Source organism: Anarhichas minor, unplaced genomic scaffold (assembly GCF_050575085.1).
Source record: "Anarhichas minor isolate MPS153535 unplaced genomic scaffold, ASM5057508v1 ptg000002l, whole genome shotgun sequence".
Lineage (NCBI taxonomy): Eukaryota > Metazoa > Chordata > Actinopteri > Perciformes > Anarhichadidae > Anarhichas > Anarhichas minor.
Window position 1 is genome coordinate 4,478,687 of NW_027466448.1, and position 16,602 is coordinate 4,495,288.

Sequence of the window (16,602 nt, forward strand, 5' to 3'; positions counted from 1 at the left end):
TGGTTCCCACAGCTTCCCAGTCGCTGTGGCGGCTGGCTGCGCTACAGCAGGTGTCTAAACCTATAAAGACATGAATGGAACTGGGCCGCTTCCTGAATGAACTCCTCCACTCCCTCTTAAGGCTTTCGGTGTAAAGAGTATATTCCCTAGCAGCCCTGCTGCGAAAGAATAGAGAAGCTGAAAGAGCCCGTTGCTGTAGTACCAAAAAATGGCTCCAAGCCAGATCACTTGATAGATGGTTCTTTGAACAGCAAGCAGACTATGGTAATCATAGAACCACAGTATGAAGACCAGACTGTGGTGACGGTCCAAATAATAGATCAATAGATAGGTCAAGTTTCACTGCGTACTCCGTTTATGTTTTAAAAAGCTTGTAACATGTTCAGCATCATCATAAGTAGCTGTGTAGTGCAATTCTGAAAAATAGTGTTCTGTGTTATTGCTTCCCTTTGTTTGTAGAAGGTCAGCCGGCTGGAGGAGCATGAGAAGGAGGTGGTCAGTGCCCTGCGCTACTTCAAGACAATCGTGGACAAGATGGTCGTGGAGAAGAAGGTGCTTGAGATGCTTCCAGGCTCGGCCAGCAAGGTGCTCGAAGCCATCCTGCCTCTGGTTCAGGTAGAGGCCCGAATACAGCACAGGTGAGTTGTTTGTTTTTATAGAAAAAAAACTCTTGCTTCCTGTTTGCTACCCTTTTCCTGCTATAGATCTTCACAATGCACCATTTCTCAATGAATTCTTGTCATTGCTGCCTCTTGACGTAACTCATAACGTAGTTGGTATGCATGCAGGACACGTTAGAACCGACATGATGTAGACTACCACTGGCTTAGCAGCTCATGAAGATTGATAGTATGTTGACATCAAAGCTTCCCGGACTTGATGCCTGAAGCCTTTAAAATTACGCTCATGTATCGCTAAGTGTTCATGTGGCACGCTATCAGAAGTGTTAGATTCAGATATAGTAAACCCTTTCTGCGAAACGTAACCTTAGCTGCAGTTTTTTTTGGGGGATTGTCAAGACATGTTAGAACGTCTTTGTCTTTGTGCCTTTCCCCATCCGTCAGTACGGATGACAGTGTGGAGGTCAGAGGTGACAGATTTTGTCTCTCGCAGCCCTGTGTTTAGAAGCGATTGATGGATTGTTGCTGCAACATTGAGAAGCAGCCGTCTCTGGGGATTCGGCCTCAGTCTAATGGAGTCGAACCCCAACGGAGCACAGTAGAAGTTCGGCAGATTGTTTGTTTTGGCAAATAAACTACTGTACATCAAGCACTATTGAGTGACAAAGAAGAGTCTTACCCTCACATGCTAATAATGCTAACAATGTCTTACCATCTGTTAAACATCCACAGTGCACTACAGTGTTAGTCTGCAGTGATTTAAATCAATATCGGTCAAATAAGTAGGTCAACAGTGGGTGTGACTCCTACCCGCGGTTGTGGCGCACAGTGTTAAGTTGATTAAAGTGCTTATTTGCCGAAAGGTTTGTGTGTGAAACACGGACTGACTAGTTACTCATAGCTGTGGACTTAATTATAATTCCACTGTTCCTGCTTAGTTACAGTATAACTTTCAGCCCTTTAGTCTTTCTGGGTCAAACCTCTCCACCCTTCCAACTGCATCACCATCCTCTAAATCCTCCTGCTAACCCCCGTAGCTACAGTCGTGTCCTGCTCACCGTCGAGCTAAGCCGCACAGAGACAGCGGATGGGTATTCCCGCACTGTGAACCAGCGTCAGCATGTTGGTACAGGCCGGGGCCACACCTTAGTGTTGCGTCTACATGTACTGTTCACTACAGGCAGAAACAACACCCCACTTCTCCGTGTGGTTGTACATTCTTCCCTTCCCGCTTATTCCAACCTCTAAGCTTGTAGTCAGGCATACCTCCTCAACAAATGCCCCATAAATATGTAGTTTAATAGCTGGTAGACAGATGGAAGTGTATGATATGTGTGATTTTTGTCACCATTGCATTTAGTTTTTCTCAACCGTCTGTTGTGCTGTCTTGAATCAATCTCCTTTCTGCACCTCTGGTTTCCATACCGTCTCTCACCTCCTGTACATTGTCTCTTTATCTGTTCCATATGCCGCGTTTCTCCCCCCAATGCTGTGCTCTATACTCTTACGCTCACCCAACCGTATTCTCCAACAGTTCGGCGCTGTCTTCCTGCCATAACCGCGTGTATCAGAGTCTCGCCAACCTCATCCGTTGGGCGGACCAGGTGATGCTGGATGGCATCGACTTGGAGGACAAGGAAAACGTGGCGTCCGTCACCAGCGTCATCAAAGCGGTCCTGGATGGAGTAAAGGTAGGCCCTTTGCTGATAGAAGAGATGTTGTGGGGAGTGTTGTGTGTTATTGTAGCAGCCACTGAAAGCTCTTTCTCTGAACAGGAATTGGTGAAGCTGACCATAGAGAAACAGGAGCAGCCGTCACCCACCAGCCCGAACAAACCATCACCACCTGCTACCACAGCAGAGAGGTGAGTGTGCTCCGTGTGTGCTCTGCAGAATACAAACCACACACTCAAAGTAGTTTGTTCACTCAGACGGCTTCTCTGTGTGTAGCAGCGTGTCGTCAGAGATGCCCTTGATAGATCGGGAGCAGGAGGTCTCGAATAAGACGGCTCCGGCAGCTACTCCCGCAGAGGCTGCCTCCGACATACCAGATGAGGACGTGGCCCCTCCCAAACCCCCCCTTCCTGAAGCCAAAATGGCAGAGCTCAGGTGGGGACGACACACACACACACACTTCAGCACCTTGGATTTCAGAGTTCGATCTCTATACAGAGAGGATGCAGAACGGCGGTACACCGTCCAATGAGAAGCAGTGACGACGATGTGGCCACAGAAATGTTGTGACCTTTTGCAACGGTCTCATAAAAGCGAAGCCCACTGTGGATTTATTCATCACAGCCGTTTCACTTTAGATTGAACTTATTTTTAGAACGAAAATGATTCAGTGCTATCAAATGAGGAATAAAGAAGGTTTTTAGGATGTGGGTATGGGAGGGAAAGAGGAGTTCCTTATTTAATTTTCACAGATTTTTGACCTTTTTTGAGTTTGAAGATTTCTTTTCCCATGCGAGCCATGCAATACCAGACTCCTTAGAATCTTTCATCACTTTCACACTCCGGGCTTTAAATATGGCACACTTTGGTTTGTCTGTTGCTCTGTCTCTTCTTTTCTTACTCTTTCTACTTGTTTCATCTTTGGTTTCCCTTTGGATTCTGGGAACAGAGCACAGTTGAGTGCTGACGCCGGCCAAAGGAGACCCTCTCAGAAGGAGAAGTATGTTAGCCCGTAGGATCACCTGTCTCCGTTATAACATCCCACCCCAGACCCCCATAAAGCTTCTGGATTGGATGAAAGTGTTTTTGACTTGCATGGTTGCATTCTCCCAAACCTTTGTTTTGTCCTGAGCATTTCCCGAAGAAGTCCTCATCCAATCAGAGGGCCGTGCAGTGCATGAGAGTGTGTGACTGACCTGTGCTGGCCTCCATATCATGGTGCCTTGTGTTCCGCTCTCCGCCCCATTTTGACCCGGTATTAACGCACTGAATTTAGGTTTGACAAGCAGCACAGCATCATGTCATAGCTGAGAGAGGCTAACATGAAACACCCTCACTTTCATCCTGCTATAGGAGGGATGACAATGTGTGTGTTCATGTATTCATACATGGATTTGTGTGTGCATACATGCCTGAGAAAGCGTGTTTTGCGTGCTTGCCTGGTTGTTTGTATTGACTTTGCTTCTTGTACAAAAACATCCATCGTACGAGTTATTTTATTCTGCCGTTGCTGTTTGCGTTTCTTATCTGCAGCCCTCCGCCAGCTCTTCCCCCTAAGAAGCGTCAGTCAGCCCCTTCGCCTACGCGGGTTGCGGTGGTTGCCCCGATGAGCCGCGGCTCCAGCTTGCCTTGCAGCGTCCACAGACAGGTGGAGGAACCATTGTTGTGTAACTAACAGATTCACTAAACTGACCATTAAGAAAAAAAGGAGTGCTGAAGGTCTTTCTTTGTGTGTGTGCAGCAGCAGGACTATGAGCAGGAGTTCCTCCAGAGGCGTTTCTCTGGGGGGAGCCAGTCCTATGGGGGGGACTCCCCCCGCCTGTCTCCGTGCAGCAGCATGGGGAAACTCAGCAAGTCCGACGAACAGCTTTCCTCCATGGAGCAGGACAGCGGTCAGTGTTCTCGTAACACCAGCTGTGAGACGCTAGGTAGGACTACGAAGGCAAAGCTGCGGTTGGGGTTTGATGGAGTTTTATCAATCTGAATCTAATGCAAATCCTTTTGAATACACACACACACACACACACACACACACACACAGGCTTACAAAGAGCACATTGACCAGACAACACCCAAAAGTTTTTGCATACTGTAACCGTAAGACAATTACCGTCAGTCAGCTCCAGCCAATATGGTCGATTACTGGTAACGTGTCATTTTCACGCAGTATTGCCTGCTTGTTTTCGTTTCCTAAGTATTTTCTACACTTCTCTTTCGATAAGAGTTTTGTTATTTTGAAAGCTAATCCGGGTATTTGGCAAATAGGGAACCAGATCAAAAATGGAACCAATTTACCGAACCCGTGACAAACTTTTGCTCATGTCTCCTTAAAGTTTTTCATCTCATTTGTTGTGGTGGTGTTACAGTTGAAAGCTACATTCTGGTTGTGTGTGTGTTCAGTCTGATTTTTATGATGATTCAAATGCAATTTGTACCTTTTAGTTTGTTTTACCTTTTCAGACAACACGGAGACTTACGACCCGGATTATGACTTCCTCCACCAGGACTTGTCAGCTGGGGAAAACCTACCCCCGATACCAGTAGGAGGGTGCCTGAGCCCCCTGCCCGAGTCTCACAGCGAGTCCTCTTCCCCGGTCCCCGGACAGCATCCCTCACATCCCCGCTTCAGCGCTCCCCCCTCACAGCAGCAGCCAGAGTACTGGACCCCGCAGCCCAATCAAACCAATCCCTTACATTCCTTCCGCGTCAGCGCGCCCCCCGCCCTTCCCCAGAAGAAGCGGCGCAGCACCCAGTCGCCCTTCCCTGACGCGGGCTCCAGGGTGCTGTATGAGCGCTACCCCTCCCAATATGACAACTTGTCAGAAGAGGAGCTGCACCCTACGCCGCCATTCCCCCTGTTCACACCCATCTCACCCATGCTGCAGACAAACGGGGGCGTGTTCGTCGCCCAGTACATAGCCGGCGAGCATGCAGATGTCAGCCCGCCTCCATTGCCGGAGAAGAAAAGCAGACACAGTAAGTGACGGGATGGGAGTGTAATGAGGGAGCGATGAAGGCAGGGAAGAAGAAGAACGAGCTTTAATTGAGATGAATGCGTAGCGGGCACTGAGGCAAAGGAAGGGACAAAGAGTCTAATGTAGGGAGGAATACAGTAAGGGATGAGGGTGATTTTAGGAAGAGTCAGTGGGACATTGGCTGCACTTTGTCATCAGTTCATTGAGGCACAGCTTATGTCAAGGAAATATTCCACTGTGAATAGAGGCAGGAAGTGAAAACCAGGATGTGCTACAATGGGGCCGGCTCCAGGGGCACCGAGGGCAACGTTTGGTCATTTGGTCATGACACACCTGCTACATCACTTCCTCTCAAGCTACTGTATTATGTCATTCCAAATGGCCAGCCCTTCCTGCTGGCTGAAACACTGATCATAGTGTATGACTACATGCATCTGAGATTTTAGGTGGACAACTACCTTGAAGCCAGTTTAAAGGGACATCACGGATTTTACAAAAAAAGCTGTAAAATATCTTCTGTGGCTCTGAGGGAGTTTAGTCAATTCTGAGAAATAACTGGTGACGTCATCAGGGTGATCTCATGTTGGGCTTGGAGACATTTTTAGCTGGAAAACCTTCTTGTTATGATATCTCGGCTGCTTTTGATTTATTTTTTAACATGTCTCTTAAAGTCTTAAAGTCTTCCAACTTTGTGGAAGTGCAATACTAAATCATTGGAGTGCCCCCTTTATGAAAAGTGAGGCTTGATTTAATCCAAAAATGTGCTATACGGACAAAGTTTAGTGTCAGTATTCTTGACTTTGTTGAGTTTAAAGTCACAGCAAAATAAACGATACATGTTTGTTAATCTAATCCACCTCCAGTCCTCCAGTACATGCAGTTTGTGGAAGACTACTCCGAGCCGCAGCCCTCGGTGTTCTACCAGATGCCCCAGAGTGAGAGCATCTACGAGCAGCGCAACAAGCGCTTCCAGGAGGTCTACGGCTTCAACGACTCCTTCAGCAGCACCGACTCAGTCCACGAGCCGCTGCTGCCTCCAGCATTGCCCCCGAAACAAAGGCAGCTGGTAAGAAAAACCTCTCCGTTTGTGCAAGTGTGATGACAAAAACGCTTCTGAAGCACTTTGATAATGTGCTGTTTCTTATAAACTACCAGGGTTAAATTGAATGTCTTTTGTTGCATGTGGGTAGAAATGAATTGTTGGTTTAACTAATTTGGACTGTGTGAGCAAAACTGTAATTTAAATTCCTTAAACTGTTCAGTTCCTCTTCCTCAAATTCAAACTACACCCCTCTGTGGTAGAGCTCTGTGCTGGTTTAAAAGTCTTCATGCCTTATGCTGGCTGGGAAGCAAAGAGCGGGGGAAGAATGCAGCAGGATGCATTCCAGTGGTAACCATCATTATTCTTCAGTGGAGTCTCCTCCTATCTTGTTATCTCTCTCACCTATTCAGCCCCCCCCCCCCCCCCGTCCTTACTCTCTCCATCTCCCCTCTCTGAAACCAAAGCAGACTTTTGTACACGCACACAGAGGTGTTTGGTTGTCAGTGGGAGATAAGACCAGCCTTTATCAGCCACACATCAGATCCAGTCCACTTATCTTAATCTGGGTCGGCGTCTGGGTTAATTGAGACAACTGTCTGACAGCGAGTCAGTGAGGGGAGAGAGGAGGAGACACGATTGGATAGATCATAGCAGGAGAAGGCACCTTGTGAGGAGCCATGCGAGTCTGAAATAAAACCTTTTAAAGGCCCGACAAATGATTCTTCTTACTACGGTATGAGCGGTGGGGTCCGACATGATCACGCTATTTTCTGCCAATTTTGGTTATTATTTGTCAGTAGATATTTGTGCAATTCCTTTTTTGTCTCAATGCTCTTGTCACTGGTTTGATGGGGGATGGGATCAGTTAGAAAGAGGTGACACTACTTCCACGCATCAATCAGTTTTTGAGAGTAAAACTCTTGATTTCACTTTAATTAATGTTGATGTAGTTGATGTAGAGATTCAGGGAAACGAGAACCTGCGCAAAACAACGTAAATTGGAGCAAGTCGCGTGCGTCTCCTGCCGCTTTCCAAATAAACATTTTTAAAAGCCCCCTGGAATAACCCATAGAAATATACCAGAACAGTCACCACTATAGAGCTACAAAACCAGAAAAACATTGCATGTTCAGACGGTCTGTGGTTTGTGTCACAAATGAGACAATGAGAGTTCTCAGAAAGAAACCCACTTGCGTATTTTCCCCCACTAATGCCTTCCATACATATTTGAAGGTGACACATTGATCTGTGGTTGTCCTAAAGCTGTGTAGTAGTGACGGCGGTACATTTGTGGACAGTGGACAGACGGTGCTGTCCTGCAGGGCAGAGCTGGATGTACAGTATCGGAGCCCCAGCAATGAAAATAGACTCTGTGGCTGAGTGGCAGTCTACCCGGGCCACCTCAGAGAGTCTTTCTTCTCTCTCTCTTTGTCCATTGTCCTCTCTCCGCCACCACAACTCTGTATTTAGAGCTTTTATTTTTAGCGTTCTTTTTGTCTGAGCGCACAGTCCAACTGCACTCACCTCTGCTCCGGCCACGAGGCCTAATCTGGCCTCGTGTTTTGGACTTGATGAGCTCGTGGCCCAGTGGAATAAGCCGGTTTGCTTCCTCCATAAACCCATGTTCCAGGCTTACACGCATTGGCGACTTTACACGGCTTTGCTATAAAAAACATTTTTAAAAAGTAATTTCAGCTGCTGCGTGGATAACGAAATGGGTGCAAAAATCAAACGGATCCCATTGGCCCCGTTAAGGACGTGTTGTAGTTGGCCTGGTTTCTGGAAAGGCCTCTAAAGCTGGAGATACTGAAAGAAAGTCTATACGTAACAGCGTGTAACCTGTACACGTCACATGACCTTTTAGTAATTACTTCCTAGAAAGAACTCTAAATTAAACAGTACACACATATTCAGTAGCACTTCAACAGCGCTAGTCTGTTAAGTATTTACTTCCACCGGCAGTAAGCTGCTGCTTCTCAGCCAAACTACCAGAAACCTCCCCAGCTTTCACCGCTTCACTTCTGCTGATCTTTGATTAAATCTGCTCTAATTCAGTCTCGCTTACGAGTGTAATCAACTGTCCCCTTTTTTCTTCTTCTTTTTTCTCCTATAACACCATGTTTTCTCCCTCTTTGCCGTCCTTAACCCCCGTTACTGTCACTCAATTTCTTTTCTATCTTTTCTACCTTTTCTTTTTCTTCCTTTTTGTTTCCTTCTCTCAGGCCTCCCACTCTTCCTCCCCCTCTTCCTCCTCCTCCTCTTCTCTCTCCTGCCACCTCCAGCCGTCTGTGGCGGCCATGGAGGAGGCGGGCTCTGGGCTGGGCCTCAGCATGTCCGTTTCTAACTCCTACCTGATTGGCCAGGCTTCTTTGATCACACCCACGGTGAGTCCCCCCCATCGCTCCACCTCCATGTCTCCACTCCGGTGTGGGTGCTGTGTGGTCCTGGACTGGTCCAGGGGCAGCTTAACCTGTGTGTGCATGTGTGTGCATGTGTGTGTGTGTGTGTGTGTGTGTGTGTGCTCCATATGCGATGCAGTCTATCTATTTTACTTTTTGATGGGGTCATCCCTCAAGGGTCGTGGTTTGGTGCTCCTTCACTTTGTTCACCCACCCATCCATGTGTGCATTTGTTTTGACCGTGTGAATTTGTTGTATTGCTGTGTGTGTGGGTTTTTTTTTTTAGCTGAAGTATTATATATGATGTTATTAATGTGTGCTTTGCAGTGTTGTGTGTGTGTGCAGTTATTTGTTGCCTGTGGCTCGCCAAGTTCTGTGTGTTGCACTGAAGCATTCCTCCACATGACGAGTAATTCTTTGCCCCGTTCCCTCTTCTCTGTTTGCCTCAGAGACACAGAAAGTGAGTTGTGTGTCTGGAGCGGCCCATCCAAATATCACAGGAGACCGTGAGGCCTTTGGTTGGGGATTATAAGCAGCCACATAGCCCTTTGTGTGTCCCACTGGAATGTTTCACCCATCAACAGGTTCTTGTTAATGAATTTAGCTTGTGGTTAATCAGTGCTATATTCCAGCTACTTATGGCCTGACCCTGACTCTGTCTTACAGTGGTTGGGTCAGTATTTTGAGGGGGGTTGACCCACGGTGACCCCATAGTGTGCGAGCATGGTGTGGATCTCCCTCAGGGTATCTGCAGTGGAATGCAGCACCAGATGGACCTGATGGAAAACACATTCCAGCTGTTTCTGCTCCTCTCCTCCTCGTCTTTTTTTTCGTGCTCCAGCGTCGGTCGCACACACTTTTCTCCTATCTGTGCAGTCTCCTCTTCACCGCCACCTCCTCCCGCCCCGAATGCACACGCACCTCCACACCTCCCATTTGTCCGTTTCTGTGGAATGTTTGCATTCCTCAACTCCTTAGGGGCGTGATGTTTTTAGGGGGATGTTTTTTTTAAGGCGTGGTAAGGCACGCCAGGAAAAGATGCTCTGCATATGTCGAGTGGGAAAGAAAGGGGAAGAAATATCCAGTGTTTTAGTTTTAATGGAGAAGTGTCTCCCCCCTGTGTGCGTTGCTGATGTTAGAACAGACAGTGTTTTTTTTTAAGACTGCTGTTATGAAAAGGAGGCGACTGAGCTGCCTTGATTTCCTGCCGGTCCTGCGTGTCTGTGCATGAACGCGTGCACGCGTCAGTGTGTGTGTTGGTGTCAGCCGAGTGTGTGTGATGTTTATCAGTGATCTGTGTATCCGCCGCTCCATGCCGGTATGCTGAAAAAGGAGGCTGATATTCGCAACGTGTTAAAACAGGTTACCACTACCTCCCTGCAGACAGGCATCTCCTCAGCTGGCCACACACACACACACACACACATGCACATTGTGAAGACATCTCTTGCCTAAACACATATTCACACTCAGAGGTGGTGTTTCCATCGTTTAAAGATTTCCATCTTGCCATCTTCCATGTTATCTCACAGGAGATGCGTCTGTTGACACTGTTTGGCATTATTTTGTGTGTGTGTGTGCAGTGCAATTTATTCCATGTTCAGGCACATCATTCTCAAAGTCCAGGCTTAATGGAGTTGTAGGAGAATGAGGTGAACACGTCTCCTTAGCACTGCTTCCTATTGTTCAGCTTCCTTTCCTCTCTGCTCTGTCTTCACCGCTCTGATCCTCTTATTGCTCTCTTTTCTTTTATTTTTCCTTTCTTTTCTTGCTTTCCTTTCTTTCCACCAATCACAGAGCTTGGACCAGGTTGCCTTGACCAATGCCACCATTCTGGATGGCGGCGGCGGGGGCGGGCCCAACGGTTCCCTGGCGGGCTCAATGGGCTCTGTGGCTGTCTGTCTTCCTTCTGAGTCTTCTCTCACTGACTCTCTCCACACCTCAGCGGTGAGCTTACACAGGATAGATGTCTGAAGCACAAGCGGAACACTTCAGTGAACCAGCTCTCGGAAGACGGACGATAAATTGTGACGTTGGACCCCTTCCTCTGGCAGATTGCTGTTAGATGACAGCAGTGTGGTGCTCAGTATTGTTGCTCAGATGATAATACAGTGACTCATTCAGTTAGTTGTGTCTTGTTGTCATCATCACTGCCCACAAACTGTCTGCTGTCTGATTATTGGTCTTAAAAGAGTCCCAGTAGAGCATGTTGCACTGCATGTTTCTTTTTTTGTTTGCCAGTAAATAGTATTACCTTCTACAAATGATGCTCTGCAGTGCCACCCGGTGGTCACGATGATGAAAACACGGCGCTCACTGTACCAAAACCAAACCCCAGCTAGCCGCTTCCCCCTCCTCCTTAGCCACATATTCACACTTGCCGTCTGTTAGCAAACACTCTGTGCCCCTCTCCGCACCCTCACGCCTGGGTTTGTGTGCCTCCTCTTCTCCCGTAGAGCGAGTGCGCAAACGACGAGGGCGGAGAGGGGGAGTACGTCAACTTGTACTCGTCCAGCCAGGCCAATGGGGAGCTGCCTCTCTCCCTCAGAGTAAGTAGCTCACCGCCACGGGGGAAAAGGTCAATTCCATTTGCACGTCCCGTCACTTCGGGAGTATGAATCGATTCGAAATGCGGCGGGGTGGGGTTTGAAGCAAGGAGGCCCCGTTTGACTGGCAGACATCACTCGCAGCGAGCTGCTCGTATCGATTCATCCCTCGAGCTGATGGCGCTGAAATGGAATGTGAATGTAGCCAAATCTGACTGAGCATGACTTCAGGTTCACGGGTTTGCCTGCGAGGGACTCATGTGCTGTGGTTGGTGTCTGTGGCTAGAAGTCTGTATGTTGCTCTGGCTGCACTGGCTGGTGATTGCTGTCTCTGTGGCTGCACTTTTACTGTAACCAGCATTTAACCTTGTTCAGATCTAACACCTGACATGTCGCCGCTCCTAACGGGATTCTCAACGGTCCGCCGGTTTTCAATTTTTCCAATAACATTTCCCATAACCGCTTAAGTGCACCTGTGCATGTTTTTACAGCGTGTGTGGTTGTGCGCTTGTATTCCCGTGGGCCGGCGTGTACGTTCAGGGTGTATTTAAGGTGTGTTTGGGTTGTGAGCAAATGTACGGTAAGCGAGAGCAAACAATGTGTAGGTGTGTGTGATTGCGTTTGTAGTTTTACGTGTGGTGCAGTTTCCGTGTGTATGAGTTCTACACTCTGGTGTCTCATCTGTTGGGTTTTTCCTCGTTCATACTCAAGAAAATCTGTATTTTAACCATCAACAAGAATTTATTTACTTTGTGTAGATGTTTGTACAAAGCATCCTTCCTCCCTTCCACCAACAGTGTTGCATGCACTGGTGGTTCATCCCTCATCAGCAGCCAGCCGTCAGTCACTGCACGGAACCATTCATCCGTGCTGTTCCATGTAACTTACAGGTCACGTGTTGATTATTGCTTTTCCCCTCATGATTAGGAAACGATCACAGCTGACGACGTACTTCAAGACTCCGCCCCTCAAATGCCATCCGCCAACAGCAAAGAGGCTTTGGACAAGGAGAGGTAAGGGTCGTAACGTGATCCTGTAGGTGATATACTCTGTGTCCCACTTCATATGATGCCAATTAATTGACTAATCGTTTTTCTCTAAAATGTTGTAAATTCATGAAAAATACCCACTATTATTTTACAGACCCCAAGATGATGAATTCAGAAATGGTCAAAAAATCCAAAGATATTAAATGTGCTATTAAACATGACAAAGAAAAACATTAAATCCTCACATTTGAGAAGCTGAAACCGACGACTGTATCAACATTTCAGCTCCTGTATGCAGTATGACTGCTGCAGTCATTGGTGTGTCAGATATGTGTGAGTGTTTCTGTGCTGATTACCGTTGTGATGACGTGTGTGTGTTCGTTTTTAGGAGGCAGAAGTCAACAGAGTCGGCTGGGAGCGATGAGGAAGACGTAGACGAGCTCTCCCTCATAGACCACAAGGAGATCATGAGCAGGATAACACTAAAACAAGAAGTAAGACACCCACCCGCTGCTGAGGCCGCGTACTGTTTTTAGAAATCTGCCGTGACACAAGTGTGCAGCACCGGCATACAAAGCACATTTTATCCTGTTAGTCCAGCACAGGCTAAAGGTCACTGTGAGTCACTCACATGTGAAATCAGACCCTGAGATGTACCAGGGACGGCCGTTGCTGCCCCCTGCTGTTAAGTATCTGAAATTGCAGAGCTGAAATTGACAAAGCGCCCTCCTCCTCCTACGCCTACTCCTCCTTTGTCCTGTGTGGTGCAGTCTGACAGACAGATGTGTGAAAACGCTCCTCTCTGCAAGGTTAGGGGCAATGTGGCAGCAATGATTCACTAAAAGGAGATGCTGAGGGGTCAGAAATGAGAGGAGGGAGGATTCATAGCCTGCGGTGACATGTAGAGTTGTTACAGAAGACATATTGCAGTGGTTGGGCTTTTATCATACACAAGTCTGAGTTTTTCTTCGTCATCAGGGGAGCTGGTGCAGGACAGGGAGAGGTGGGGGCTGTTCAGAGGGGGGAGCAAAGCAAGAAAAACAGGCAGAAGAAGGAAAGGTGCAGGCTACATTTTGGGCTAGAGTGCATCATCGCTCATCATTTCTAACCACTCGTTTCCTCTCATCTCATCCATCTCTCTCCATCTCTCTGTCTGTCGTTCATTTTCTCCAATTCTTTACGCCTCGCTTGCTCTCTTTTTTTCATTTTCCCCCAGAGCGATGATGGCCCTGACGTTCGTGCAGGATCAGGAGATATTCTATTAGTCCACGCTACCGAAACGGACCGCAAAGGTACAGTACAGAACACGTTCCGACTCACACTCACCCCGTGTGTTTGTTATGTTCAGCTCAGTATGCTACTGGGCTTCTGGGTCACTGGGACAACTTCTGCTACCTTGACAGACCTGCAGTCATTTCAATTCAAAGACAGATTTATGTCTTTTTTAGTTGTAAAGTGTGGTTCTATAGTTTGACAGATGTGTTACTACTTTTCTAATCTCGTCATGTGAGCAGCATTCTAAATAGCCTCAGTGTGTCTCTGTGGTTCAGTTATCGGCGATGTGTCAGTATGTATGGCGGCTATGCAGCCTTCACATTTGATGTGTTTTCAGCTCGAGCCATTTAATTGGGAGCTCTTGCTGCACTTCAATTGAAATATGTTGCTTTTTTTTTTTCTCGACAGATCTTGTTTTGTACTGTGAAGCCTTTCTGACTACTTATAGGACGTTTATAACCCCCGAGGACCTCATTAAGAAGCTACACTACAGATATCCTTTTCAAATCACTCAACGTGTCACTCTGAGCGTAATCACTGTTTAGTTAGCTGAAGGCTGTTGCGAAGTGTTTTTTTAAATAAATCCTTATTTACCGAGAAAAGACCTTGTTTGCTCATATTCAGCGCTCTCAGTTACAAACATTCATAGATGGAGACCCCCAGTCCTCTCCTGATGGATACTCAAGTTTAAACTACTACTGGATTTACTGGGGCTTGTTGTGATTGTACATCTTGCTCACTGTCACCGCAGCAGAGCGGGGCACCATGGACTCTTCACAACCTGATGTTGCCTGCCGTGATGCTGCCTCTCTGGTGGCAAACGTCCACGTGGAATGCTGTGTCACTGTTTTCAGCTAGCGGCTAGCTGACAGAGCAGCTAGCACCGCTGTAGACTTTTATTCCTCCACAGCGCTGACGGTGACAGCCATGTGATGATGTATGTTTCCATATAATAAGGCTATTTTTGAATTGATTTGTAGAACCACAAGATCTTCTTCTAGTGGAGGGATGCAAGCAAAACTCCACACATCTTAATGAGGCATCATATCAAGGAGCTTTAAGCTCAATGTCTTACTGTATTTTTTACCGTATTGTTTTGTTTGTCCTTGACCACTAAGCACATACACCAGGTTCTGCCACAGTCCGGACACCTTCAAGAAGCGAGTCAGCAAGAACACATTCTTTGTGCTGGTCCGTGTGGTTGATGAGCTGTGGTGAGTCGTGGTGCACCTCCTCAGGAACATGTGTTTCCAAGTATATTGAGAGGAATTAATCATCATTAATGAATGAAAGCATGTGTGCGTTTAGACACACGGATGTTGCTGGTGCTTTAAATAGGATTGCGTATGTTTTTGGTTTTAGAGGTAAGCAAGGTTTTTAAAGAAATGTAATTTTGTTAGAGACAAAAAAAAAATGCAGTGTGCTAAGAGAAGCTGGTTATTGACACCTGTAGGCATCGTGTAAACTCATGCGTGAGTGATTTGAAGCTGGGATATAACGCTAAAAGTCATTCTTCAGTCATATTTCTTTACTAACAGTGGATTGCAGCCTTATAATATGTGTTTCCGAATCCAATGATCCGAAGAACTTCACTTTATTGTCCTGCCGACAGCTATAACCAGAAAGTATGTCCCTGTTTCTGCAACAGCATCTGCAGATCGCTGTCTTTTTGTTCCAAATCTCCCTCTAATTGATGCGTTAATGGTCATAAACGTCTGATCATCAATAACCAGTTGAATTAATGTCTTTCTTTCCTTCTCTCCCATCACAACTCTTCCTCCAGCTTGGTGGAGCTGACGGAGGACATCTTGAAACAGCTGATGGACCTGGTGTTCACGCTGGTGTGCAATGGCGAGCTCAGCCTCGCCCGTGTGCTCCGCAAGAACATCCTGGACAAGGTGGAGCAGAGGAAGCTGCTGCGCTACACCAACTCGCTCAAGCCGCTCGCTGCCCGAGGGGTCTCCGCAAGGTACATTGGGGGGGGGTCAAGGGTCAGCTTTTTCTGAGACTGGCATGTGCGGATAGCAGGTGAAATGTAACCTTACTCTTAAAGCTCCGTACCCGTGAGGAAAACGGAGAGTGTTACAATGACTCCTCTCAGTTGTTTAATGTTTCACTTGAATATCCAAAATTGATTGAAAACTCTTCTCTTGTACACTTTACTCCCCCAACGATGGCATTCGATCAGTCATATGACTTTGCAGTGCAAATGTAAGAGAAATACAAATGACCATGAATTCAATATTACAGCCACTCAATCCGACTCGATAACGTTTAGACACTGAGGTTTTATTAGACCCGTCATGCAGTGTGGCATGCGTGAAACTTATTACGCCAAAATACATTCTCAAATCTCTTCCATCTATTAATATTTATGCATAACCTTAGAATAGATAGATTAGTTAGGTTTCATAACCAAATGAGATTCAAACCCTTAGGTTCATTTTTATGTTACAACAAGACCAGACTTCCTGTAAAAGCATTCGACTGCACCAAAAGGGAATCACTGTAGAAGACTGTAATTTGAAGACATCACCTAATCGTTGGTGTGTCCCGACAGGCCTGGAACTCTCCACGACTTCCGCAGTCATGAGATTGCGGATCAGCTCACTCTTCTTGATGCCGAGCTCTTCTATAAAATTGAGGTACAGCGGTGTGTTTGTGTGTCACTCCTTGTTCATTGTGTTGCGAGCGCCACAGAGTCGACCTCAACTTTCTTACTCTTTCCTGTTCACCTTCAGATCCCTGAGGTGCTGCTCTGGGCCAAGGAGCAGAACGAGGAGAAGAGTCCGAACCTGACTCAGTTCACAGAGCACTTTAACAACATGAGCTATTGGTAAGACCAACACGCAAACCTCATGCAGTCACATCTCCATACCTGTCACTGGCTTCCCTCTTATACCACCTGGATGACCGCACACTGTTTGTTTCTCTTTACCCTCTAGGGTCCGCTCTTTGATAATTCAGCAGGAGAAAGCTCAAGACAGGGAGAAGCTGCTTCTCAAGTTCATAAAGATAATGAAGGTAAGTCACCTTCAACTTGAATATCCTAATTGTCGTGTTAATATTCCTTGTTGTTTAAT

General features: G+C 46.8%; 1 protein-coding gene across 16 annotated transcripts in view; it reads left to right on the forward strand.

Annotated features, from left to right (window-relative positions):
• rapgef1b (Rap guanine nucleotide exchange factor (GEF) 1b) overlaps window positions 1-16,602 on the forward strand; it is a 37,064-nt gene that overhangs the window by 18,440 nt on the left and 2,022 nt on the right. For 2 of the 16 annotated variants that reach the window (XM_076086082.1, XM_076086151.1), the window contains exons 3-22: window positions 460-638; window positions 2,155-2,311; window positions 2,396-2,484; window positions 2,570-2,728; window positions 3,243-3,293; window positions 3,827-3,941; window positions 4,035-4,221; window positions 4,736-5,269; window positions 6,132-6,334; window positions 8,533-8,694; window positions 11,166-11,258; window positions 12,183-12,268; window positions 12,633-12,738; window positions 13,461-13,536; window positions 13,928-14,012; window positions 14,641-14,733; window positions 15,303-15,488; window positions 16,080-16,164; window positions 16,261-16,355; window positions 16,465-16,543. In XM_076086082.1, the coding sequence (XP_075942197.1) occupies window positions 460-638; window positions 2,155-2,311; window positions 2,396-2,484; window positions 2,570-2,728; window positions 3,243-3,293; window positions 3,827-3,941; window positions 4,035-4,221; window positions 4,736-5,269; window positions 6,132-6,334; window positions 8,533-8,694; window positions 11,166-11,258; window positions 12,183-12,268; window positions 12,633-12,738; window positions 13,461-13,536; window positions 13,928-14,012; window positions 14,641-14,733; window positions 15,303-15,488; window positions 16,080-16,164; window positions 16,261-16,355; window positions 16,465-16,543 (2,820 nt within the window). Of the gene's footprint in view, window positions 1-459; window positions 639-2,154; window positions 2,312-2,395; window positions 2,485-2,569; window positions 2,729-3,242; window positions 3,294-3,826; window positions 3,942-4,034; window positions 4,222-4,735; window positions 5,270-6,131; window positions 6,335-8,532; window positions 8,695-10,506; window positions 10,657-11,165; window positions 11,259-12,182; window positions 12,269-12,632; window positions 12,739-13,460; window positions 13,537-13,927; window positions 14,013-14,640; window positions 14,734-15,302; window positions 15,489-16,079; window positions 16,165-16,260; window positions 16,356-16,464; window positions 16,544-16,602 lie in introns of all 16 variants that reach the window. The other 14 variants (XM_076086200.1, XM_076086124.1, XM_076086099.1 and 11 more) reach the window with 14 other exon arrangements.